Source organism: Sceloporus undulatus, chromosome 6 (assembly GCF_019175285.1).
Source record: "Sceloporus undulatus isolate JIND9_A2432 ecotype Alabama chromosome 6, SceUnd_v1.1, whole genome shotgun sequence".
NCBI lineage: Eukaryota > Metazoa > Chordata > Lepidosauria > Squamata > Phrynosomatidae > Sceloporus > Sceloporus undulatus.
In genome coordinates this window covers 168,667,713-168,694,750 of record NC_056527.1, presented here as the reverse complement: position 1 = coordinate 168,694,750, position 27,038 = coordinate 168,667,713, and the positions used below count along the sequence as shown (strand labels likewise).

The 27,038-nt window shown below is 41.9% G+C and overlaps 1 protein-coding gene across 1 annotated transcript in view; it reads right to left on the bottom strand.

The window, feature by feature from the left end:
• MAP2K5 (mitogen-activated protein kinase kinase 5) overlaps window positions 1-27,038 on the bottom strand; it is a 122,726-nt gene that overhangs the window by 77,049 nt on the left and 18,639 nt on the right. The window contains exons 8-9 of the mRNA XM_042474986.1: window positions 21,650-21,714; window positions 6,467-6,506 (exon numbers count right to left, since the gene is read on the bottom strand). Coding sequence (XP_042330920.1) covers window positions 6,467-6,506; window positions 21,650-21,714 — 105 coding nt within the window. The remainder of the gene's footprint in view (window positions 1-6,466; window positions 6,507-21,649; window positions 21,715-27,038) is intronic.

Here is a 27,038-nt window from a genome sequence, read left to right as displayed (position 1 = left end):
ATGAAGAGTCTGCTTCAGACATGGTCCAGATGGAGGGATGGGAGTCACCCACTATATCTCCCAAATAATGCAACTTTCTGTCTTACTACTACTTTACGACTGAATTGTAAAGTTAGGGTTGTCCATCTCATTGTATTTCCCATCACTGTGCATGGATGGATAAATGGATGGCGAGGAAAGCTCAGAAAGAAAATTATGGTTTGAGATGGGGTGCCAGAGAAGAGTTATGCAGATACTGTGGACAGCCAAAAAGACAAACATATCAACCCTGAACTTCTCATAGAAGAAGCCAAGATGACGAAATTATGGCTGTCATATTTTGGCCACCTCCTGAAAAGATAGGACACAGTGGAAAAGATGATGATATTTGGAAAGATGGAGGAGAGGAAGACTGTATACCAGATTGATAGACTCAACCAAGGAGGCTATGGCCCTGAGTCTGTAGGAACCTGAGCAAGGAGGCTGAGGATAGGACCTCTTGGAGATGTTTCACCATGAGAAGATGGCCATGAGAAGAGGTTTCACCATGATTTAAAGGCATTTATAAACAAATAACGCAATCCATGCTTATGCTGCTGTTGATGAAAACACAAAAACACACACGCACACCAAAGGAGCCTCTATCCAAACCTACATTTTACAGTATTGATGTCTGTCTAAATGGGGAAAAAGGAGCATAAGCAGTTTCCATCAAGAATTTGCTTTAGGGTTATTTATAAAAGCTCTCACTAAACTAAATTGTAACTGTAATAGAAAGGCTGCCAAGAAAACATTTAACACATTTCTCCAGATCAATAGTCATTTGCCAACAATATTCACTTACATTTTTCCCCTCCTTGGGTGGAAAGCTTAAAACAAAGTAAACTGCTGGAACAGCGTACCAATTCTGACCATTAAAACGGCAACAAAATTTTTAACCCTCTATCATATCTAAAAGAGATGGCTTTCCAGTGGTTAAACTCTGCTCGAAAGCACTGCAAAAGCTTTGGCTGAATATTGACCGGACTTGAAGTCATGGATGGCAAATGTTGCATCAGCAAAGACATGAAATGAAGAAAGAAAGCCCCTGAGCTGCTGTGAATTACAGGTACATTGATTTCGAAAGAATAAAACAGACTTATTCCTGCTTTGCCAAAATGGCTGCCACAAAATGCTTGCGACTTGAGCTGTAGCTGCTTTGCAAGGCAACACATTCCCAAGCAAAGGATCTTCTCCACAACGGATGGCCATCACACAATCTGATGGAAAAAATCATTCTAAAATATTTGGGGAAGGCTTGAAATAACAGTTTTCTCGAATGTTGAGAAAGCCTGACAAGGAGAAGCCTAGCTGGGCAAAAGATTCACAATTCGGGATGAATTTTTTGCATGAAAAATGCATGTGGATTTTTGGGGGTTTTAATCAGGAAAGAGTTATCTCCTGCACAGAAAACGGCATTTTTTTATGTATAGGGAACTTGTTTTCTGACCCAAAATAATAATGTGGAAGAAATGTGGCCACAATTTGGTTTGGGGGACATCCACCATATGTCTCAAGAAAACCTGAAGTTAGCTTAAGATGGTCATGGCAACCATTTCATCAAGCTGATCTTTTATCACAATTGTATTTTTGAGATGGCAAGAAACTGGAGGGCATTCAGATTGTTGCTTTTCCCAAGCTGTGTGGATTTCTCCTCTCGCTAACCTAGAGAATGTTGCTTTTCTGATATGGAGTAATATGAAAAAATCCAGCACTTGGCAAAGTTACTCTTTCGGATTGCTACTCACAGAATCCCCCGGGACAAAAAGGAGAGAGCAACAAGCCATCATCAGGAGTTCTGGAAGCTGCTGTCCAAACAAGATAACCTTTTCAAGCTCTGCTTCAACCAAGTCATTTCAACATGAAATTGTTGTTGCTGTTGTGTAGCTTCAAGTCATTTCCAATTTATGGTGACACTAAGGCAACGAACCCATCATGGGGTTTTCTTGGCAAGATCTGTTCCGAGGTTTGCCATTGCTTTCCTTTGTGTATGTGACTTGCCCAAGTGGGTTTCATGGTCAAATCAAATCCTGGTCTCCAGAGTCATAGTTCATAGTTACTTCATCATGAAGTAAGTTCTTCCAAATTCATCACGAATTCCTAAAAGTGAACATTATGCATAGGGATCTTGAAGCACCTTTGAGACCAATTAAAAGAAAGAAGTTGATAGCATGAGCTTTCATAGACTTGAGTCTACTTCAGATGGAGGAATTTGATGCACCTGAACAGAGTGACTTTGGGCACTGTGACATTATCAGATCTACATGAGTTGAAATTTCTTTAAATGCAAAAACCAGTAAGAGATGCTGGGTGCTGGGAGTTGTGTTAGTATACAGGTCCCTAATATTTTATTGCATTATGTTTTTGAGAGTTACTGGGGAAGTGCAGAAGTAAAGAAGGGATGGGGGGTTTGCTAGGGGAAATGTCCAGATTTTGCATCCAAATCTGCTGGGTTGAAGCAGATTTTGTGTGCATTTACCACCTTGAAATGGACAACCTGTGTGTCAGCTCTAAAACGCTTCTCCTCCCTTGGGGTAAGGAATAGTAGCCACCCAATAGCGAGCACCGGCTTCAAGGCGAAAGAGTTAACCCTCCACGAAATACCTGAGCCCCCTTTTCCCACTCCTCTGCTACACCTCCAGGACAAATAAGGATGAGTTGTCAAGTTAAATACAAGCAGTCAAGTGACTGAATTATAATTTACTCGGTGCTCAATTTAAATTAGTGAGAGGCTATTATAATATACAGTATAGCGATGGCAATTCATCACCAGCTGTCATGGATGACTTCATCTATTTGCCAGAATGGTGTGCGCGCCACTAAAGGGAACGAGAGCAAAATCACAGGTCAAATTAAGCTGCAATTCCATTTTAATTCACTTATTTAATCTGTGGCAACATAATTGTCTTTTACAGTATGTACAACTCAGAGGAAATTTGGGAGTATGATAGTCAGTATACAAATGATTAATCAAATGGACCATTTAAATGCTCAGTTAAGAGCAGAGGAAGTGCACGGTAGTTGCAGCATGGCAGGCAGCCATAGAGTACAACACAAGCAATGGACCACTGTGTGCCTCCTTACAACAGAAAGTAAGGCAGAGAAGAAAGGCTTACAAGTCTGTGAACATGGGCTGATAGTAAGGGCTACTAGGAAACAACTGAGGAAGTTGCCCACAAGGCAATATTTTGGTTTACTTCCAGTCTTGCATTCTGAGTTCTTGCATTCTAACACTTCTTTTCTTTCTTTTAAAACTATGGTCTATGGCCCAGTGATGATCCACAAGCTGCTGGCTACCGATCCTCAGTGCATTTCCAAAAAGAAAGGAACAGTTGGCGCCAGTGGGCACAAATATGGTGATTAATATGGTTTCAAAACTGAGTTGAAGACTATATTGTTCAGGGAAGCGTTTCCAGGCATTGTGTGACTGTTTATCTGATTGTTATCTGATATTTTATTTTATTTGATCTCTGATGTTCTCAATCTGTTGCCTCCTTATTTTATCTAATCCTATCTTCTATTACTATCTATTGTTTTATATTATTTTGTAGAATGTACACAATTGGCAGGATTCATTTTTATCGATTTTATTGTCTGTATGTACAGTGCTGTGTAAATCTACAGTGCTATATAAATATAACAACAACAACCATTTTAATGCATAATCCATCTTGGGAAAATAGAGCTTATTCAGCTGAACTTCTGAGGGGGATGCTGGGGGCAGTGGCAGATTCATGGTTGCACTGGAGCTCCCAAATCATATATAGCTTCCACACTGGAAACCATGAAGCTCTATGAGGAACAATATAGGAAGCAGGGGATGTTTAGCTTGGAGAAGAGATGCTTCAGAGGTGATATGATGGCCCTGTTTAAATATTTGAAGGGATGTCATATTGGGGAGCTTGTTTTCTGCTGCTCCAGAGAATAGGACCCAACGGAGCAATGGATGCAAGCTCCAGGAAAAGAGATTCCACCTCAACATTATAACACCTCAACATATAACACCGGTGCTGAAAGATCTCCATTGGCTGCCCATTCGCTTCCGGGCTCAATATAAGGCGTTGGTAATCACCTATAAAGCCCTAAATGGCTTGGGCCCAGGTTTCCTGAAGGACCGCCTCTCCCTGTATATTCTGCCCCGCACCCTCAGAACGTCTGGGCAGCATCTACTGAAGGTGCCTGGGGCTAGATTATCCTCCACTACACGGAGGACATTTTCCACTGCTGCCCCAGCCCTTTGGAATACGCTGCCCACTGAGCTCCGCTCGACTACCACCCTGGCCCAATTCAGGAAGGACTTGAAAACCTTCCTGTTCCAACAGGCATTCCCCGATTAAGATCCTGTGGGCCTCCCTCCTCTTCCGTGGCCAAGAGGTTGGGCTATGGGGCTTTTTTGTCTGTTATTTTTATTGCTTTGATATGTCTGTATTTTATAATGTTTTATTGTACTGTTGTTTTTAACCTTGTTGTAAGCCGCCCTGATCACAGGAAGGAGCGGGATAAAAATAAAAACCTTATTTTATTTTTATTTATTTTAACATTAGGAGGAACTTTGTGACAGTAAGGGCTGTTTGACAGTGGAATATATTCCCTTGGAGTCACCTTCTTTGGAGGTCTTTAAACAGAGGATGGATGGCCATCTGTTGGGGATGCTTTGACTGAGAGTTCCTGCATGGCAGAATGGGGTTGGACTGGATGGTCCTTGGGGTCTCTTCCAACTCTATAATTCTATCTTTCCTGGTGCAGGAAGAATCATGCCTTAGGAAATACAGAGGGTCAGTTCCCCGTTATTGGATAAAAGAAAGTAAATTTTTTTGCATATTTCCCCCCTCAACTATGAAGGTATATATTCCACAAGACTGACTCTAATAGAAGGCAGGTTTAAGAAGAAACCCTCTCTTTGTCCTGGTTCACCAAACACCTGCAAAGGCTGTCTGGGAAGGAACCTCCGACTGATAATGGAGGCAGGGGCAACTCATCGCAAGCAAACAGAAAGCATCCTTGCCTAGCAGAGTCCCTAAAGAGAAAGGCCTTGGTCAAGCAGTCTGAGTCAAAGGAGGCAACAGGAATCAAAGTCAACACGGCCCAAGGGTCAAGGAAGCCAGGAAGTCCAAAAGAGGAAATGCAGGAGTCAGTGAACAGGAACACTAGCCAAGAAACAATGAACTGCTTCCAGCAACGTCTTAAGCAAACTCAGCTCTTAAAAAGCCTAGCAGCAGCTGGTTCTAATCAGAGCTTGCTTGCTTGCTGCTTACCCTGCAGCCTGGCTGAGCATCTTAGCTCTATCTTTGGCTGGATGCTTTGGTTCCTCCTCCAAGATGGAGGCCTTAAGACCCCAGCTTTGTTTTCTGTTTCATCAGCTGCAGCTGAGTCTTGCCCTTATCCTGCTGCAGAGGCTGCAATTCCACAGGTTGAGCTGGCTGAAGATCTTCAGCAAAGAAGGGGGGCTGCAATGCAACACTGGAAGACTTGCCTGGGTCCCTTCCTCAACCTCCGCATTGGACTTTTCCTCCAAGTCCCAGTCCTGCAGCTCTTGACCCCACGACACTCTTTCCCTCCCAAGCAAGCAGCAAAAAGGGAACACTTTTGTAGGGAAATGGGAAAGGAAGACCCATTTTAAGAAGGAAGCTGAGAAAAGGACATGCCACAGCAACACGGATGTCTTTACAAGGTGGCCCAACACAAACACCCTCCTCTTATTTCATTAAAGCATCTTCAGATGGGTTTCTGGGGGCGGGGGGCTACGTTCTCACAAAGTGGCATATAGTCAAGGGAAAGGCAAGAAACAAAAGCAAAAATTCAGCACATTAAAAACTACAGTGGGGCCTTGTTATCCGTTTGGTTCCAGGGCACCCCCCCCCAGTCCCATTAAATACAATGGAAAAGGGAAATGGTGTCTCTAATATAAAATGGAAAACCAAGATTTGCTATTTGGAATGTCTACTTTTTTAAAAATATATTTTTCAAGCTGTGCCTGAATCTGTGGATAAAAAAACTCCGTGGATAAGGAGGTCTGACTGTATAGAGATACTGAGAAACTGCTCTTGGATACAAAAGCTATATACAATCTTCAACTAAATTGAATTAGAAGGTCTTCCATACTCAGCTGAAGAGACAACCACAGAAAGGAAAAGACACAGAAAGGGAGTCCCACCAGTTTCAATCGTTGTGATTTTCCTAATGGACATTAAACCACAGTCGCCAGTTACAAGTGACACGTATTTTCCCCATCAATGCAGATTTCTTTCAGGATGACAGGGCATGTATGACAAAGCTTCACTGCTATATGAACGATAATCTCTGTATAGTTTTTGTTCTGTGGCCTTGAAATTTAGAGCTTTGCTATAGCGCTGGTTTTCATGCAACAAAACAAACTGAGACCAACAAAGAAAAAGGGTTGGGGGTGAAGTGGGAATTGTAAAAGTAGGTTTGTGTGGGGAAAACATACCTTAACAGCTAATATTTTCCCACTGGGGACGTGGTTGGCTCTGCGTTCGGAAAAAAGAAAGGAAAAGAAATCAGCAAATGATAGTCTCCCTTGAGTCTCCCTTGTCCAAAATGCTTGGGACCAGAAGTGTTTTGGATTTCAGAGTGTTTCAGAGTTTGCAGTAGGTGCATATACATAATGAGATATCTCTGAGATGGGAGCCTTTTTAGATCTGTTTATTTAATTAATTATTATGCTGCCTTTCTCCCAGAAAAGGACCAAAGGCAGCTCACATTTTATGTTGCATATACACTAAATACAAGTAGCTTGAAGGTAATGTCATACATATACACAGTATTTTTAATAATGTTGTGCTTGGAACAAAATACCAAGTATAAACTACAGTGAACTATCAGAAAACAGAGGTGTCACTGTCTCAGCCACCTGGACCATTTTGGATTTTGGAATATTTCGGATAAATGAGACTCAGCCTGTACAAAGAAATGTCATTATTATGAGGCAGAGTTCAAAACAAATAATTCTAGATAGGTCTTAAGAGCAAATAAATCTTGCAAAACTAATGATTTACCAAATACAGTTGACCTAATATGTCACAAAGCCAGCTAAGAGGCCATTCTCCCATTTTTTGCTGTCTGCCCAGGATGGCAAAAAAAAGGAGGACATCAAGGACCTGGTTCACCACAACACACAAGAAATGTGCAGGACCTGAAGAATGAGGTGCACACCTCCCAAAATAGGAAAAGCATCCCAATCACAAAAGCTGACCTACTGCATTCTGGATGGCTTTTTGCCTACATTATTCAGCCCTTGTGTCTGTGTCCACACATCTCTCCCTTCGTTTTATATATGCCATTTGACATACCCATACAGCTAAAGGCAATCTCCCATTCAGAATGGGCCCTTTATGTTTGCATCACTTTAATTCACAAAGGAGTCTCCCTTTAAAACTGTGCACAAGAGACCGACTTTCTTCTTTGCAAATGCAGTCACAGATCGCACCAGCACTGTTTTAGCTAAATCCTAAATACATCTGAATTTTTAAAAAAGCATTTAGAAACAGCATCAGCTCCCGCAAAGTCATATCCGAGAGACCCATCGCAGGAGTCACAATCAATAAACCAGGGGGAGAGTAAAGTGAGCCATGAAGTAACTATGGACGAACCAACAGTGGTAAAACATTTTGACTTTCTGATTGGCCGAAAGGATAAGAAAACAAGAGCCGCGATAGCATGCTTAGCGTCTGTTAGTTTAATATGTACCGTGCCGGTCAGTTTGGCAACTTAATTAGCTTGTCAAGAAAACCGATCCTTTCCCCCCCTTCTTCCAGAAAAAAAGAGGGAGAGGAGGGGGAATCTCTTGTTTCCGAGCGAATTAGAAGGAAAGACTTGATGATTTAATTATGATGCACGCCAATTCATCCGTGGAAGTTTGGGTTCAATTTCCAGCAAAGAGCAAGTACCTGGTTTGGTTTACAGAGCACTGAGAGTCACAATTTAACATTTAATTATCGCTGAGAAAGAGATCCCAAAAACAGATACTGGGCATCCTTTGGCTCCTGCCGCTGCCATGCTACCTGGAAGAAAGGGCATTTGTTTACCACTGACTGCCATGCCATCGCAATTGCCTTGACCTCCTCCGCAGCATTAGCGGCAAAGTGATTAATGGAGTCTAAATGGGAGCTTCGGTTACACCAAAAGAAAACCGGACACCTTGGCAGCCTTTTAATTAACGGCTAACGCTTCAAATTAGGCTGTAGCGACCGCAGTAATTACCTGTCCCAAGGAGTTTGCGGGGAAACATTTTCGGCCTCGGCACGAAGGAGAGCGACAAGCCGACACCGGTCATTTCAATTATAGGAATGCCACCTTGATCCAATTACCGAACCCAATTCAGAACCCAACATGGATGGAGCTTCTCTACCTACGTACGTTGTATGTTTCAATGCATATGCTCTCTTTGCAAAACTGATGCTCTGAGGAAAAGTTCGGAAGCCTTGCGAAGCGAGAAATTTGCTGGAGTGAATAATCTTGACTTTTATTTGCTGTCATTACGTGGCAAAAGATCTATCCCTAAAAGCCTAACAAAGTCTTAAAACCCTTGAGAAGCACAAGGATAAGAATCACTGATCGACCGCACTCCAGTCTAATTCTGTCTTTTAATCTGGTAAATCAAGATTGCATCTGCACTGCAGCAATAATGCAGTTTGGCACCGCTTGAACTGCCATGGCTCAGGACTATGGGAGTCTAGGATTTGTAGTTTTGTGAGATGTTTGTTAAAATGCTTTTGATGTTGTTACGCAGAGCATGAGGCAACATGTCAACATATGGCACCAGATTTTCCACCTTCATGACTGTAGTCAGTAGCTTGTGAGCTGGAGAAACACCTGTGGCTTTCTCAATGAGCAAAGAGAGACTGTAATCTTCTCTCAGATGAGGCTTTTATTCATAGAAGAAGTTCCACTGTGTACAACACTATATACATCGACACCATCCACACCAGTGACAACCCAATCTGAGGCACACACTGTCCCACTCTCCCTCAGTGACAGTTGGGAACGACAGTTGACCGTTGCATCAACATTCCAATGATGCGCCGTTTGAATGCTGACACCTATAACTGCCACTAGAGCTGGAAATACCTTCCACCACAGCGCCCCCTAGTGGCCACATCACTGTCATTTCCTCAGACCCGTTTTCCATGGTCCTGACAGTTTACTCTTCCCTGTCAGAGCGCTCTGGTGTCCCACAAAACTACAAATCCCAGGATTCCATAGCATCGAGGCATGGCAATTAAAGCAATGCCAAACAGGATTAATTCTGCAGTGTGGCAGCAGCCCAAACTAAGACATAGTTTTTTGTGGGTTTTTCAGGGGGCTCTGTGGCCATGTCCAAGAAGATTTTCTTCCCGACGTTTCGCCAGCATTCTATGAAGATGCCAAAGCCACAGAACGTCAGGAAGAAACTCTTCTAGAACATGGCCACAGAGCCCCCCAAAACCCCACAAAAAACTATGGATGCTGGCCATGAAAGCCTTCGACTTCACATTAAATTAAAACATTTTGACCAGCTCAAAGGATGCTAAAGTTCCTGTAGGCAGAACAATGGCGGTCACCACAAAGCCTTCCAGATGCTGCTGAACTGCAACACCCAGCAGCCTTATTTATTTAGAACATTTATACCCTGCCCATAAGGAGCATTGTTTATTTAGAGCATTAGCCAATGGAGCCAAGAGTGAGAAGGAATGCAAGGAGTTGCAGTCCAACTACATCTGGAGTGATGCAGGATTCCCATGCCTGCTGAGGAATAACGCCCATCAATATAAATAAACCATCTTCCCTTCGTCACATCTATGAATCCTTGTCAGCCATATTTACTCCCATCATACGCGTCCAAACAGTTGAAGAATGGCAAATATGGGCAGCTTTCATATTCCAGGCGTCATTTAAGTGGTCATTTTAATCTGCTGGGAGATTACATATGATTTCCCACCTAGTTTGCTCCTTAATCTAAGTAGACTACCTGAAAGTACTATTCTGACACCTGCCCACCAGGAAGACAAAAACCCAAGACGTTTTTCGTTTTGCCAAATGCTACCTTCTTGGTGTCCAACTATTCCTGAGCCGTCCACATCCGTTTACAAAGCACGGCGTTTAAAGCAGAACTGGCATAATTGTGTCAAATATTTTATTAACCTTGACTATTAACCATATCCCCAGACGTTTGAAACCCTGAAGGGAGCAACGTGGGCCAAGTCCATTTTGCATAACTGTGAGCTTCTCCTGCTTGGAAAATGCAAGCGCTTCCCCGCGAGGCGTTCGGAGGAGGCAGCGTGCCCAGACCCGGCAAGGCAGCTATTTGGGGCACGGAGAGACAGGCTGTGTCATCTCAGCCATATATATATATACACACACACACACACAACGCAACCCACTTCAGCAAAACCTCACACATCTTTCCTGAGGAAGAGTTTCAGACACAGACTTACACAAAATCAACAGTTGTTGAGGGAACAGGGAATAGAAAGGAGAGGAATCAGATCCCACTACAGTCAGCCCTCCATTTTAGCCGATTATGACTTCAGTGGATTTGATTATTCACAGAGTTGATTAGTATGTTCTCTCCACGATTCTCTAGGTCCTCCAGTGCAATTCTATGGGCAACTTCTGCCAGGCACTGACTATACAGTCATGCTAGAAGACCTAGAGATTCCTAGAGAACACTCCTCTAGGCATTTTTAGGGCCTCCAGCGCGATTCTATGGTCAACTTCCACTGGAAGGAGGGCCTAGAGATTCCTAGCAAGGTTTTTTCATTTGCATTTCCCCACTTTCAGAGGGGTCCTGCACCCCTAACCCCAGCGCATATGGACAGACCACTGCAGTTAACCATCTGAAGGAGTATATCTTCCAATGTAGAGAGATCTTGTAGCACCTTTGAGACTAACTGTAAGAAAGAAGTTGGCAGCATGAGCTTTCCTAGACTTCAGTCTACTTCCTCAGATGCTTTTGGTGGAGTGGAAGCCAGAGACATATCTTCCAATATGAGGCCATCCAGGTACTCAGATCTTTTGGTTCCATCACCTTTCCAGGTACAATGGATGGGAACAAGGCAAAAGACCTTCTTGGTGGCTGCTCCGTCCTGCGGTCAGTATAGCATCTCTCTTCTGTTCCAACAGACAGGCTTTTAGATACTGACCGTTAGCTCTTTCAATGATTAACAGTGTTGCTGATCTTAAGGGTCTTTATGTTTCCTATGGATGTGTTGATTTCTATGGATAATTTAATTGCATTTTAAATTGCATTTAAATTGTTTATGATGGTGTGTTTTCAGTTTTGTATGCCACCTTGAGTCCCAGAAATGAGGGCAAAAAAGCAGGATACACAAAAATGAATAGAGGAGGAGGAGGAGGAGGAAAAGAAGTATCTCTACTCTTGTTGGATTACTCTGCAAATCGTGCACTCAAGACGCATGAAATGTTGACAGCTTCGATGAAGAGAAGAGCTAAGCAGCCTCCAACTGCCTCATCCAAAGTTTTCAAAATTTTCCCAATTTCAAAATTCAGTAGGGATTGCATTGAAGGATCTGTCCCTTTCAACAGCTAGGTAATGTACAGCAAACATGACTGGTCCCCAACATCCTGAGAAGTACTGAAGTAGGCAATGAATGCATCTTGCACCACTTTTGCTCAAAGCATAGGGCTCTCAGTTACCAGTTTCTGCCTCTTGTCCGATACTCAATTGCTCCCCCTTTAATCCCTTTTTGTTATGAGACAGAAAGGGGACTGATGCAATTTTCTGGAGCATATATAGAACCAAATGTTGGCAGCCTTGCCAAGGGGTCCCCAAGATGGAAGAAAGTTGGTTGCTCAGAAAACCTTTTGGAAGCAAGGATGTGTCTAATCATCTCCATCGTTCTGTCTTGGATGCTACACTATGCAAGGCAGCTGTTGACTTGGCTCTATAATATATTACTCTGCAATAGCCCTCAGTGCTGAGAACGGCCTGAATCAAACTAATATGGAGCACTGAAATAAGCATGAGGCAAAAAACAACAACCGCTCATCCCAAGCTCATCCGTGGCAAGTTTAGAGATGCTGAACATTACGCATTGTGCAAGGACATGATGGTCACCAGCTGCAGACAAGCAGCAAACCAAACGCCGAACTGGTTCCAGGCCCTTTTTTCGTGCGCACTAGATTTAGCGCTCTGCTCTACGCTAATGGCCAGAGTTTCAGGGTTTTAATGACGATATTTTCCACGTACTGACAGCCATCTAAAAAGGGAAGAGATTCAGATGGCTTCCAGGAAATTAGCACTTTGACAGTTGTTGCTCTCCGTAATCGGCAAACCCATTAGCTTGACTTGCTGGCTGTTAAAAAGAGAGGAAATTCAGGAGTGAGCGGCGCTAGTAAAGAGCAGCCCTTATTGGGACTTCGGCTCATTCAAAGCAACCATCTCAGCCAACTTTCCTTCTGTCCAAAATCCCACCGCAGATGCTGGAACGATGACTGCAAAATGGCTCATTATTAACTCAAAGGGACCCTCCGGCGCACAGACTGGTTGCCTCTAAAAGGGAAAGTCAAGATTAGCTACACATGGAAGAGAACTGACAGAGCTGCGTCTACCGTTTTAGGATGCTGGGGAAGGAGCACATTTTTAAATGGACCTATGCTGGCTTTGTGCCCTAATAAATCATTTCATTTTCAAATGGACCTGTACTTTTTTTTTTTAAAAAAGGAAGATTTCCTAGAAATAGAAAACGCCAAAACAAGAAGAAAAGTGAACTAGAAAGTTTCTCTTTCTTTCTGTGACGCCTATTCTCTACTAGCTTTGTTGTTGTTGTTGCATGCATCTTCTCTAACTCAAGTTTGAAATTGCATTTTGCAGTGGCAGTGGCTATCCAGAAAGCAACAATGCTGTCTGTGCCCCTCTCATATTTTCCCAACATTTCTTCATTATTTTTCTTATAATATATATATGAGAATGACTGAGAAGTCTGACCAACTGCTCAGTGCCTCTTTGAAGGCAGAAGCCAGTCTTGCCTAAAAGCAACAATCTTTTGCAGAGATCAGAATGGAAGATCAGGTCTAGTTCTCTGGGGAATATGCAAAGCAACAGACTGAACAAGAATGGAAGTAACTCTACTTTTGAAGATGGAAGTAACTCTACTTCTTCTTATCGGCAAGACAGTCCAATCAGGGAACTAAAAACCAATCCATTTGACCGTTGTTTTCAACCCAACTCCAACTTTGCAATGGGCAACATTTGATCAGCAATGCTTATCCTTTCCAGAGTAAGATCAATGCCCCAAAAATCTGGGACTGATTGTTGACAAACGCCTAGTTGCCTCTGCTCTGGTTACTGTTAATAATGGTTACTTATTTAATTTATTGATGGTTGTTTTAATAATTGATAATTTTATTTTTAATTTATTATTATTAATGGAAAGGTTAGGGAGGGGTAGGGTTATAATGTTTTATATGATAATGCATTGATATTGTATTTATTGTAAGCCGCTTCAATCATTCGGAGGAGTGGGATATAAATAACAATTTATTTATATCTCACTCGTCCGAATGATCGAAGCGGCTTACAATAAATACAATATCAATACAATATCATATAATATTAGGAGCCTAGCCCCCTGATCTGCTGTAAACAACTATAAGAACTCACTCCATTCTGAGCAAGTTTACTAGAATTTAGATGTTGATATGGATATTTTATAGGATTGATATAATGTTGTGATTTTATGGACTTTATTTTATATAAATTGTAATTTTTAACTGAACTGTAATTTTAAATTTACTGATATAATCCTGCCTCGATCCATAGGGAGGCGTGAAATATAAATAAAAACTATTCATCATCATCATCATCATCATCATCATCATCATCATCCCACTTAAGGCAGCAAAGCATCCAAGATGGAATCTCCCAACATTGTCTTCTGCTGTTCATCACCAAAATACTTGACTTATTTTTAATGAAAGACATAGCTGTGTTGGTCTGTAAAATCAATATACAAAGGGATTTAGTAACACCTTTGAGACTAACTGAAAGAAAGAAGCTGGTAGCATGAGCTTTCATAGACTTGAGCCTAAAATGCATCTGAAGAAGTAGACTCCAGTCTACAAAAGCTCATGCTACCAGCTCCATTCGTTCAGTTCATCTCAAAGGTGCCACAAAGGTCCTTTTGCAGACTAATTTTAATCAAGACCAACTTAACTTTTGGCTGAATCTTCAGGAGGATGAGCGCACAGGGCACAAAAACAAGTTTAATTTAAGAATCAGCCCGTTTCTAATTAAACTGCCATAGGCAGCTGGTTGGATAAGTTTTAATCAGTTTCAGTCACCTATTGATTGGGAGACCGAAGCTTAAAAAATTAAAAGTACAAGTAAAAGATGATTGGGGAATTGCTCCATGGCGGAACAACAGGGCCGCCCTCGGTAAATAACTCCTCTTTTAACCATCAGCTAAATGAACACTTCAATACCGCAGCACAAAGTCTTCTGCAAAATTACTTTAACTAACAAGCAGAAATTTATCAGCTTCAGCCAAAATCAATGCTGAAATCAATTTGAACACTGGTTGTGTCTAAAGGGGCTCATTGGCAATTTAGGGAAATTACACCATGTAAATGTCTCTGCTTTAATTGAACAGTTTCATCAACTAGGCTGTGATTGCTGTCCATTCATTTATTTACTTTCGTCGCGGCGCCAGTTCAGCAGAGGGAACATTTTTTTGCGCGCGTCAAGGCTGGGAGGACGCACTCCATCTTCATTTTCGGCACTTTTGTGCATAACCAGATTTTATGAGCCAGGCGGCCGAACGGCTGGAGGTCAATGGAAACAAGTGGACCGCAATCACTGGTCAGTCTTGGATAACCTGTAACAAGTTGTCCATAGGAATTTTTGGTGAAGGTAACAGCCTAGCTATAGTTAAAAACAATGGTTAGAGCAGTGGAGAAAGTAAAGGCAGACAAGGGAGGCAGAAGACACAATGCTCTGTGGGAGGAAAGCGGGTTGATGGTTCAATGTGCGAAGCAGAAGGTCTACTTTTGCACTTGATGTTTTATGCCAGGTTAGCAATGTATGAGCTGCCCTGCTTTATCACACAAAAGGACGCCATGAAAGGTCAGTGCTCCGCTACGCAGATTAAGAAAAGTGGCCATCTCCACATCTTGTGGTGTCGGTGTTTATAGTTGGCCCTCTCTATCCATGGAGTCAACCATCCATGGCTTGAACATTTTCAAAAATAATACAAGTTCCAAAAGCAAACCTTGTTTTTGCCATTTTTTAAATAAAGGGCACAGAGATCTCTTAATGCAGTCCATCCTCCCCATACGCGGGTGATCCATTCCGGACCCCCCCACCACCGAGTATGGGGAAAAGAGCATATGCTCAAGAAATAATGGGGTGCATGTTCACGGTGGTGCATGGTGCGAGTACACACCCCATTATTTCTGCTGGGGCTTGCCTTTCACGTAAGCTCAAAGCCAACTGTATGTGTATTTTATGCAGCTTAATATGTGTATTTTGTGTAATAATTGTGTTTTAACTACGTTGTAACCTGCCTCAAGCTGTGAGGAGAAGTGGGTAAGAAATAAAATAATAATAATAATTATTATTATTATTATTATTATTATTATTACTTGATGATGGTAAGAGCTAGTTGATAGTGGAAGACACTATCTTGGAGAGTGATGGAGTCTCCTCTTTTGGAGGTTGTTTTTAAGCAAAGGCCGGAGGGCCATCTGTCAATGGGGATGCTTGGATTGTGAGTTCCTGCATGGCAGAATGGGGTTGGACTGGATCAGGGCCCTTCTTGGGGTCTCTTCTAACTCCATGATTCTATGATAGTATTTCCCAGGATATTGAGTAATCTTCCAATCACTGATTGAGTCTTCCTGCATGGCAGAATGAGGTTGGATTGGATAGCCCTTCTATCTCTAGGATATTATGAAACTATGATAGGATTTCCCAATATATTCATTTACCTTCAAACCATTGATTGGTTGAGTCTTCCTGCAAGGCAGAATGGGGTTGGATTGGATGGCCCTTGGGGTCTCTTCCAATATTACTATTCTATGACTGAAACAGAGCTGTCATTTGCAAGCACTCTTCTCTTGTGAGTTTCCAGAGGTGTCTATCTGGCTACAGCTGGAAATGGCAAATGGGATAGTGATCCGCTTGCTCTGATCCAGTTCATAAATATAGAACAAGTTACAAAAGCCAAGCTGCTGTGCAAGTTTAAAACATGCAGAGGGATCTCACTGATGCTCAGAGGAGGTGATTCACACGAGAAATATTATGTGTTATTCACCAGTGACACAATTGTATATGATACCAATAAGGCCTTTCGTTCCCAATAATTTAGAGCTATTTTTTTGGCTCGGCCACAAATGTTACGAAGGAGGTGCTGCCTTATAAATCACACAGTTAACATATTTCCACTGGAAATTAGAAGCAAAACCTGCGACGTCTAAGATCTCCGTAAAACAGCAATGGAAGTAAAGAAAAATGTGTCAGGAAGCAAACCCACTTTCACTGTTCTTGGCCTTTCCAGTGAATTATTCTTCCAGAAAAGCAATTCAAGTAAATACCCCAGATGCCGCCGTATACAAACATCTCCCAATATACACAAAAGAGCCTGTATGCTTTATCATAGCTGCTTTTGGAAAATAACAATACCTAGTTTAAACTAGGCAGGGCAATAAATCTGCAATGAATTCTAAAAACAACTTAACCAGAATCAAATGCAGCATGCAGCAGCTTTAGGGCATGGTTGCTGTTTGCCTTCGAGTAAATTCCAATTTATGGCAAATGTAAGGCAAACCTATCATGGGTGGTTTTGGGCAATGGGAGATTTGATGCCCTTGGAGAGAGTGGGACTTACCCACTGGGTTTCTATGGCTGAGCAGGAATTCGAACCCTGGTCTCCTGGAGTCCTAGGCCTACGTTTCAACCTCTAAGCTGTGCTAGATGTTATAGACATTTGCCGGTCTGCAATCAAGAGCAATCTTGTGGCAAGGATAGGATGGCTGGGGCTACAAGGAATGAAACATGTGTGACATGTAGACTAGGGATGGGTTTGTATTTTAATTTACCACATCTAAAATCTACACACAAAATAAGACACAGTTATATGGTCATGTGCATACTTTTAAAAAAAAGAATGCACAGGAAAATGAGTAAAATAGGGAGAGTGCACATTAAAATGGATGTATTTGGGGCAGTGCACATAATAATGCACTGACTGAGGAAAATCCAATTGCAAAAAAGGCATGTACGAAAGTGGACCTTTCGTATCCGCTGGGGTTTGGTTCCAGGACCCCCCTGAATACCTAAATGTATGGATGCTCAAGTCCCATTGTATAAATGGGATATTATTATCATTATTAACATTACATTGGGCCCTTGGTATCCACTGGGGTTTTGTTCCAGGTCCCCCTTTGATATCTAAATCTGTGGATGCTCAAGTTCCATTGTAAGGGGATGCTCAAGTGCCAGTGTACGCAATGGGATATTATTATTATTACAGTATTATTATTATTATTATTGGTATTACATTGGGCCCTTGGTATCCACTGGGGTTTGGTTTGCTTTTTGGAAATTGTGTGTGTGTGTATATGTATATAGGTGTGTGTATAGATAGATAGATAGATAGATAGATAGATAGATAGATAGATAGATACACGCACACACACTATTTTCAAGCCATTGATGGTTGAATCCATAGATAATAAATCCATGGGTTGAGAGGGCCAACTGCATTAGTAAAAGGGCATAGAAAAACATGGATATATTAGCTTTCATCTTTTAGTTTGTTTTTTTAGAAAAACAATTGCAAACTGATGTTGAAAGAGAATGAATTTAAAGTTGGGGAAATGGGAGCCTGAGCGCAATTGAACTTGACAGATCCATCCATCACTCGTCTGGAGTTGTGACGGATGGAGGCGGCCAGGAGGTGCAAAATGCCAGCATCGCCACACCATTGCAACACCTGAGAGGTTTCCCCACCGTCACCTGCAAGTTTTGTGGAAGAAACACCTTTTGGCTGAGCAGAAACACCACAAAGCTCAGGAACGCTGAACTTCCGGGGGCTAAATTTCAAAAGCAACATACCTTAGTTAAGAAAATGGAAGGAATAAACCACACCTGGAGCTAAGGGCTATAAACCACTTTTCCTTTAAGCAACCAAACAGAAGGATAAAAAAAAATTGGATTCAGCAAGTTCTCCCTAGAAATATTGCGATAAAAATATTGATTTTTTGTTTTTAAAACCCCAACTCAATTGACTGAAAAGTTGTTTGTATAGCAGTCTTGGCCCAGGCAATGCGCTGGAACAATTTTGCTGCACAGAGTAATCAAGTGCATTTCTGAAGCATAATTATATTGCCATCAAAACAAAGCAAAGATACCCTTCTCTGTAAGCCATAAACCTAGAGAGGCAGTAAAAACCCCTAAATGCGCCAACTCACCGTCTCCAATGAAATGGCGTCCTCCGAATGGCGTAACCCCTCCCTCCCCTTGCTCTCCCCTTAAGCCACGGTTAGCGCAAAAGTGATCAATATCTCAATCTCCATAAACTATTTCAGTAATAGTTACTTCACCTGGAAACAGAAACCGAATGCTTCTGCTCAGCGACCTGAAACGTGCCTCCTTGTTTGTGGAATGTGGGTAATATTTCATTGCCATAATGGATATGACTCTGTGCGCCGTTTTAGGAGGATGCACACACAAAAATGCAGCATGCCTTTATTTGTTTTTCAGTTACAAATCAATACGAGGGGCACACTTTCTAGAAACATGCCCAGAGTATGGAAAGCTGGCAACAAATACAAAACCTAGCAGCAGAAGAGTCTGTAATTCATTTTGTTCGACAAAAGGAGCATCAATTCACTCCAATGCAGTGCGGGCGACCGATGCCAGGGATAACCACAGCAGAATCCCAGACACCTGTAAACCTTCAAATCTGGTCATTTCAATTTGGTTCCCATTGCAACACATTGCATAAATAATGCAGTTTGACACTGCTTTAACTGCCATGGATCAATGCTATGGAATCCTGGGATTTGTAGTGTGTCGCAGCTCCAGAGCTCTCAATATCTCCCAAAACTACAGATCCCAAAATTTCATTCCATTCAACGTCAAACGGCATTATTTCTGCACCCAAAGGCAATGTCATTCAGTGCAAAGATTTAAATGTCCAAGTCTGAAGGGAAGTCTTTTACCCCCCAAAATGCCAAAATAATAATAATACATATCTCCCCAAATAAATATCCACAGTTAAAATTCCACTCTAGGCTCCAAACTGCAAATGTTTTATCATGTTATGAGTTCTCCCAAGGAAAAAAAAAGTCATTATTAGATTTATATCCCGCCTTTGTCCCAAGATGGGATTCATTAGGATGGCAACGCCGGTTTTGGTGTCAGCCCTTAATTCTGAATAATGTGTAATTCCACCCCTGAGATCTCACCCAGACAGAGGCACAACTTAGGGGTAAATTGCTGCAGATTAAACCAAGTTAAAGATGTAACATTTTCCCATAATGGCAAGGTGAGTAAAAGAATCTGTCATTTAATATATATACATATTTTAAAAACCTCTTTTGAAAACAAAACTTTTGCGCTTGCTAAGACATTTCCAACCATGTGTTTTGTATGCAGAAAAATAGTTCCCTCAGAACAAAATCTTTATCATTCCCTCTGGGGCTTCTCTTATGAATCTTTATTTGAATTCCTCACGGAGTATTGTTTCACCAACACTGAAGACTATTAAGTGTGAATGTTTGCATGATGGGACTTAGGCTTTTGCAATAAGATAAAGGTTCTCCTTGCAAGTAACCCCCCCCCCTGTTATTACAAGCATTTAATGTATTAAAATTAATAAGGCTTTGTGTAAGCAGCTTCTTCTGGCAAATGGCTGGGGGAGTTTGCAGCAAAAGGTTCTAATTGGGGTGCATGTGGGGATTTACCTATTATTTTCCCCTAGTAGGGACAAGCATGTGTAAAAGTAGGGAGAAGCAGGACAGTGAAAGAGCATCGAGGGAGTAGTAAACATAAAAATTGCATTAACTTTCAAGGCCAGTTGGTGCAAAAGAGGTATGGCTGTGGAGGCTCATTCTCTTACTTTCAGGTTGTAGAAGTAACCCACAGAAGAACGTCCCACTTTGGAAAGAGGCTTTACCCTGCTGCTTCACCTTTCATCCTCGTCTCTAGGTCTCCATCCTTGTTTCTTCTTCTTTTGCCCCAGCTCAAGGTTGGCTTGTACCAAGAGCAGTGAAGGCAAGCATATTGCTCAAGGTACCAATCTCATCTTGGATGGGCTCCATTTTAAACCCAACCGAACACTTTTAATCAAATAGGCTGGAAAATCTTTTGGGAGTGTTTTAGTTGTGCATTCCTGCATGCCAGCCAAAGGGGAAGAACTAGACAGGGTTCGGGGGAGCTATGAACAATTAAATAGTTCGAGGATTAATTTGTGGGCTAACTGTGCATTAATAAACTTAGGGCCTGGCCCTGAACAGACAGGCCAAAATAAAGCTGCTTTGGGTCACTTTGGAGGTATGCTTTTTAATTGACACACACATCTTAAGCTGCGCCAAAGCTGCGTTCCAGTCCTTAGGACTAGAATATGGCTTTGGCGCAACTTGCGGCTTCTTAGAACACATGCAGCATTTAAATAGAATACTTCCAAAGTGACCTGAAGCAGCTTTATTTTGGCCTGTCTGTTCAGGCCCTTAGATAACCTTATCTTTCTCCCAATCCCACAAGGTTTATATTGAGATATATGGAAAACTATATTTTCCCAAACATCATCAGGGGCTGCTGCTAATCGCATGTACGGTATATATTCATGTATTAGTCTAGAAATGTCAGTCAAAAAATTGACCCCAAAAACCATTACCAATGTATGCAAGGGGTTAATGTAAGTACTGTTTTTTAACTCTAATTTTTTAAAAAGGAACCATCCCCTGGCGAAAGGCAAGAGTATAATCTCTCCTGGAAGCACTGACCTGCCTCTACTCTCTCATCCATCCAGTTTTAGGATGAGTACAAACAGTTATGTCTGCTGGAATGTTGTAAGTTCTTTGTCCTTTACATCCTTCATTATATGCCCCTATGTTTTACCCTTGACTTATCCACAGGTCATATCAAAATCCATAATTTTGGCCCTAAAACCTGCCCTCGGCTTATACATGAAGTCGACTTATAGTCGAGTACATATGGAAAGTTGACCTATTGTTAGGTCATGTAAAAATCCAAACTGGCTTGTTACTTCTTTCCTTAGTTTGTCTGATCTTTCTTCCATTTTATATTTTTTTAATCCCATATTCCTTACCTTAAATAAAATCTTCAATTTGGAAAAAACAAAACTTCTACTTGTTTATTCTCTTTTTTACAACTGTGTCTGGCTTTTCCAGCTAGGTTTTGATAGAGATCTGGTCACGCTTCCCACCATGAACCCATTGACCAATGCATCCATTGGTCTGTATAGGGATCACTTTGAGGCTCAAGTACCCAATCCAGGGAGGGATCTTGAAGGAAAAGGGGGCAACGTGAGGGACAGGAACCCCAGGACAGCCTGGAGAGGGGATCCGAAACAAGCCATTGCCTCCTCTTTCCCAAAAGTTGGAGCAAGCAAGGAAAGGGTGCAGGGAGAGAAAGAGCGGGACTCACTTGTAGACGGTTCCTCCGTTGCCGTGACCGAGGATGTCTCGATACCGTATGTCTTGTTCATTCATCTCCACGAGGAAGAAAGAAAAACAAAAGAGATGTCATGCCGCGGATGGAAGTGTCAAGGAAAAGCAACTCTAGGCCATAAACAACCAGCCGTCTGGGTCATTTCAAGTTCAGCTGCAAGAACGAGGAGATCAATACAACATTTGCTGTCCAATTTATAAAAGACAATACACCAAGGGACGAAGTGATGGAAAGTTTAATGACAATTTGTTTGCCTGGGTCATTTCATTAAAGTTTGATAAAAGGTGTCAAAATGGAATGATAACATTGCTCAGGAGGAGCAGATCACGGATACGGAGAGGAGGAACGGGGGCTCTGGGCGCCCAGAACAGCCAAGGCCTAGGTCAGCAAAGGGGTCAAGCCAGCCCTTGGACAGGACACTTATCCATTCAAGCAGCCAGGAATGCCTTGCTACAGCCTACCTAGAGTTGCAGAAGAGTCACCAAGAACAATACGTTTAACATGTTTACGCAAAGGCTCTTGGCTGCCTTGAGATTGCACCAAAGCAATGCCTAAAGTGCTCACAGCCTGAGCCAGTCCCTTCACCGTTAAAATACTGAGAGCCATCTCCAGATCTGTGAGATCTCAGACGACTCTCTTTGCCTTTAGCAAATTCATGGTCAAACAGCTCTTTTACCTACGGATCAGCCCCCTTACACCTCCATTGGCCCTTGGGTTCCTCAAGTCAAAGCCATGTCCACGAATCACAAACAGAAAGTTAGTTTCATAAATGGACTGCAACCAAAGCCTACCCACAACATGAAAAGCCCAACACAATAGTTCTGTGAGAAAGGGGCCAGCCAACATGCTTTCAGTGGATTTGTAGATTCAAATCACACAGTGGAATCATTTTATTTTAAAAATCTACTTGAAAGCCATGCAAGGTGAATTTAAACATGTTCTCTGTTGCACTAAAATGCAACGCTTCTTTACCCAAGGTCTAAAGCCTGGGTAATCTGTGATCATTAGAGGCGCGATGGCACAAAAGTAGACTTCATATAAATTGCCTGTTTAGCTTCTTGTAGTCTACTTAATATATTGAAATTAATTAATACACAATGGGCTGTCATGAATCAAAATTAAGTCTTACACTATTGGGTTGTTTTTTCTTGTTTCTTGAATGAGTTCGGTTTTTCCTTTTCCAAAAAAAGCAGGTCAGGAATCAGCAAGCAGTTTTAAGTAATTCTGCCTTTCCTGAAATGCTGTGTTTCCTCACAAGCAACACGCCTAAGGAAGCCGTGAAATATTACCTAGGCTCATGAATTTAGAAGACCAAAGGTCCTCTTGCTCCATAGCTACAAAAACTGTTGTACTGCGATCCAAGCAAAAACAAATTAGGGACACAATCCACAAAGGTGTTTCCTGAGCAAGCGACGAAATCCACATTCGCAGTTGCCAATCATTGCAGTGGGAAAGTTTCCCTGATGAATTCTGATGTAGGTCAGTTACTTTAATCTACCTTTGCTCAGGGACATCAGAGGAGAAACCCATCAGATTTGCATCATTGCAAACCGAGCCACATGTGCAACGAGAAGCAAACCCTTTGGGGAATAGCAGCTTTGAGGCTTAATTAAGTTGAGCTTTGGTTCAGGGAAGGACCGGGGAAGACTTCACAAGTGCCACTATGTCTAGGATTTGGCAAAGAGTGTTTTCTCATCCCACTTCATTTTAATCTGCCTTTGGTCAAGTAGTGTGGAGTGAATGCCTCTGCCATGCACACTTTGATCACCAGTTTTGAAAAGGATCTTACCGCTTTCCTCAATCACTCTTTAGACTAGGGAAATGATTCCCAAATTTTGGTCCTCCAGATGTTTTGGACTTCAGCTCCCAGAATTCCTGACTGTTGGCCAACCTGACTGGGGCTTCTGGGAGTCCAAGTCCAAAACACCCAGAGGACCAAAGTTTGGGAACCACTGGACTACGGTGTGTGCTCCCCTCTGCTAAACCTTTTGTAATCTGTGACCCTTGAAAGCGACGAGGGAAGAGGTCAAAAACTCATGGGCTACAAAATCCGGAAAGCTACAATTAACTTTCTGTGAGGTTGGTCCATGGCTGGTCTGAGACTTTTTGAGCTCTAAGGGGAAAAAAACCTGTATCACATCTTTTTGTGCCTGCTTCTCTCCATTAACTAACATGGGCCTCACCCTTAGTAAGAAAGCAGAGAGAGAGCTATATGGAAAGTTCTAGCTTGGCATGTTCCAGGTTACTCCTTACCATCTTCTCAACCAGTAAAATGGGATCAGTGGGGGATTTTGCAGCTCAGATGTGCTTCGAGTCCACCTGACTGACAATGTTGGAGGAGTTAAAGGGAATTGCATTCAGGTATTTTTAGTTTCTTCCAAGAAGACATCAGTTTCAGAGAGCTGAAAACAGCATCCACGTCATGCTCTCTATGGAAACTTAACCATTCATGACCTAAGTCATGAACATTCAGCTCTCTTTGACATTGAGAGAACATAACCAGAAGAGGCTCAGCATGGATTGAGCATACCCATAGGGTCCTCCTTCAATGCATCACTCTTTGGGGATGAAGGCTTTTCCAATATTTGGTGGAAGTGGGGATCTATATTTCCATATCATTGCACCCAATGGGTCCTTTGTAGGATTTGGTGAGAAACCATCTTGGTCTCCTTGACCTTCACTGGCAACTGTGGAGTCTCCTATAATTCAACATGGCAGGGAGTTGGACTAAATGACCCTTGTGGTCTCTTCCAACTCTACAATTCTATGATTCTATGAATCTATGAACATTACAGATCCAAAACTCAATCAGTCAACCTAAAATAACTAGGACTTTGGGGGATGTATGGGCATAATAACTTTTCTGAACATTCCAGATTCAAAACTCAATTAGTCAACCCAAAATAGCTAGGATTTTGGGCAAGTGTGGGCATAATAACTTTTCTGAACATTATGGATTCAAAACTCAATTAGTCAACCCAAAGGAACATGCCAAAGACCCCTACTAACATGCCCAATGTACATAGGAAACTGGAGGCCTCAGTCAAATCAAAACAACTAGAACTTTAGGACAAGTCTGGGGCATATTAACTTTTCTGACGCAGCCTTGATTGGCCATCGCTATTAGCAGAATGAATGGAAAATGAAAGAGTATCCAATTATAGATCCGTTAATAAAACATGCTTTGTTTATGTCTGCTGTCTTGGACAGAACCAGCGTGCATCTCTTATAAATCATTAGAAGCAAAAATGCCCAATTAATCCTTATTTGATACGTAAAGCTCCAGCCGAAGCTGGGCCCTATAAGCTATCCCTCCTCCGTCCCAATCGAAGCCCTAATGGCTTCAGAAAGCAGTCACACTCCATGAGCAGACAATTGAGGAGATTTAGTAAATCCCACTTTATAGAGCGCAGACTAATCGGAAAACACAAGCCAGTCAAATGTTTCTTATGAACTGTTGACACGACATCAATGCCGAATCAATCGGCGGCATTTTCTCTGAGTGACAGGAAAGAAATAAATATTTATATCACATAACCTATATCAATGAACCTAGGCAGAAAGCTATTTCTAACCTGTCAATATTTGATTATCTTGAAGAATCGCATCCCCTTCCTTTTAATGATTAATATGAATTCCTTATTAAACCTAAGTGGAGGCTATCAGGGGAAAAAATGTCTTTATTAATGCTTGCAAGCAGAAGGTGCAAAACGATGCGGGATAAAAAATCTCCGCTGTACTAAAATGTGCCCTCAGCCACCAAAGTGTAAAACAAAAAGACAAGAGCCTTAGAAGTTACAACCAAAGAAACTCCAACAACCGAGTGCTGTTATTAAATGGAATCCATAATAGCCATTGGGTTTTCTTCCCTTATCTCCTCTCCCCAGTCAAGGATGCTCAGCATCCTCTGACATTAAGAGAGTTTGAGTACAATGGATTATACCCCTGATGTCCTCTCTTGCCCCAAATATAGAGTTTTGTTCCCTTCTGCAAGGGCCTTCTTGCATTCCTGGTTTATTGTGGGTTTATTGGGCAATGTGGGTATGTTCTAGAAGAGTTTATTCCTCACGTTTCACCAGCATCTGTGGCTGGCATCTTCAGAGAATGCCTTGGAGATGCCAGCCCCAGATGAAGGCAAAATGCTAGGAACAAACTCTTCTAGAACATGCCCACATCGCCTGATAAACCCACAAAAAACTATGGATGCTGGCCATGAAAGCCTTTGTCTTTTTGCATGTCCCTTGACAGCAAATGCCTACTTAGTACTGTGTCCCTTTGCCTGAGAACAGCCAACTGTAAATGGAGGAAACACACAACTGGGAGAACACTGTTGGCACAACAGAAAGGACTGCTGGTCAACAACAAGTAAATTAAAAGGGAAAGTTAGTCAACCGTTCCCGCAGCCTTTTGTGCTGTTATTCCTAAGCCAACTATGCAGCAACACCAAAGGAGCATGGCTTCTAAGCAAGTCTCCACATCATGAAAAATCCTCATCGCTCTTCTGGGAAAATATAATACACATCTGTTCCCTGGCAGTGCTTTTAAAAAAAGAATGTTTTCCATATCATACCTCTTTTCCTCCACCTCCTCCATCCTAAAAGTCTTATTTTATTACAAAAATCTCATTTATTATAGAAAAGCATTGAGTAACATGCTAAGCATGAGTTAAAGAATAGGAAGCAGGTCAAATATATATATATATATATATATATATATATATATATATATATATATGTGGAAACCGTGTCCTCATATTTCATGCAAAAGTCCTAATCTGCACTAAAGAAGGAGAACTGAAATCCATATTGCTAAGTTTTATTTAAACAATTCTGACTGCAAATAAAGCAAGGCTGCGGTGGTGCAGGTGTGACCCTAGTGGGACCGTCCCCATCTATTAAGAGCGCAATGTTACAGGTGATGCGCTGAAGGACAAGCGTGAAGACCAGCTTTTATCTTCTTGACACGCTCAACTACAACTACTTGATTCATGAAATGCCAATGAGGCTCGGAGAGGTCACTGTGTGAAGGCGCTGAATACGCATCTGAGATAATTAAGATTTCAGCCTTCGAAACATGGAAGGGAAGTGAACAGCAGTTAAGAAAATCAATAAGAGTCTTTTATTTGCCGTGACACAGATGTCTCAGTCAATAGTGTCTAATAGGGAGGCTTGATCGCGGCGGACAGGTGCCTGCCTCCAAGGCTATCAAAGGGCTTTCACCATGACAAACATTAAAACTTATTTATGTTGCTATTGAAGAATCCCACTGCCTTGCAGGTACTTTCATTTAGTGGTGTATATTTAAAGTCATTATGCTACTCTGGGCCTTCCTGTCTCTTTGAATCAAAACTGGCCAAGAAGGACTT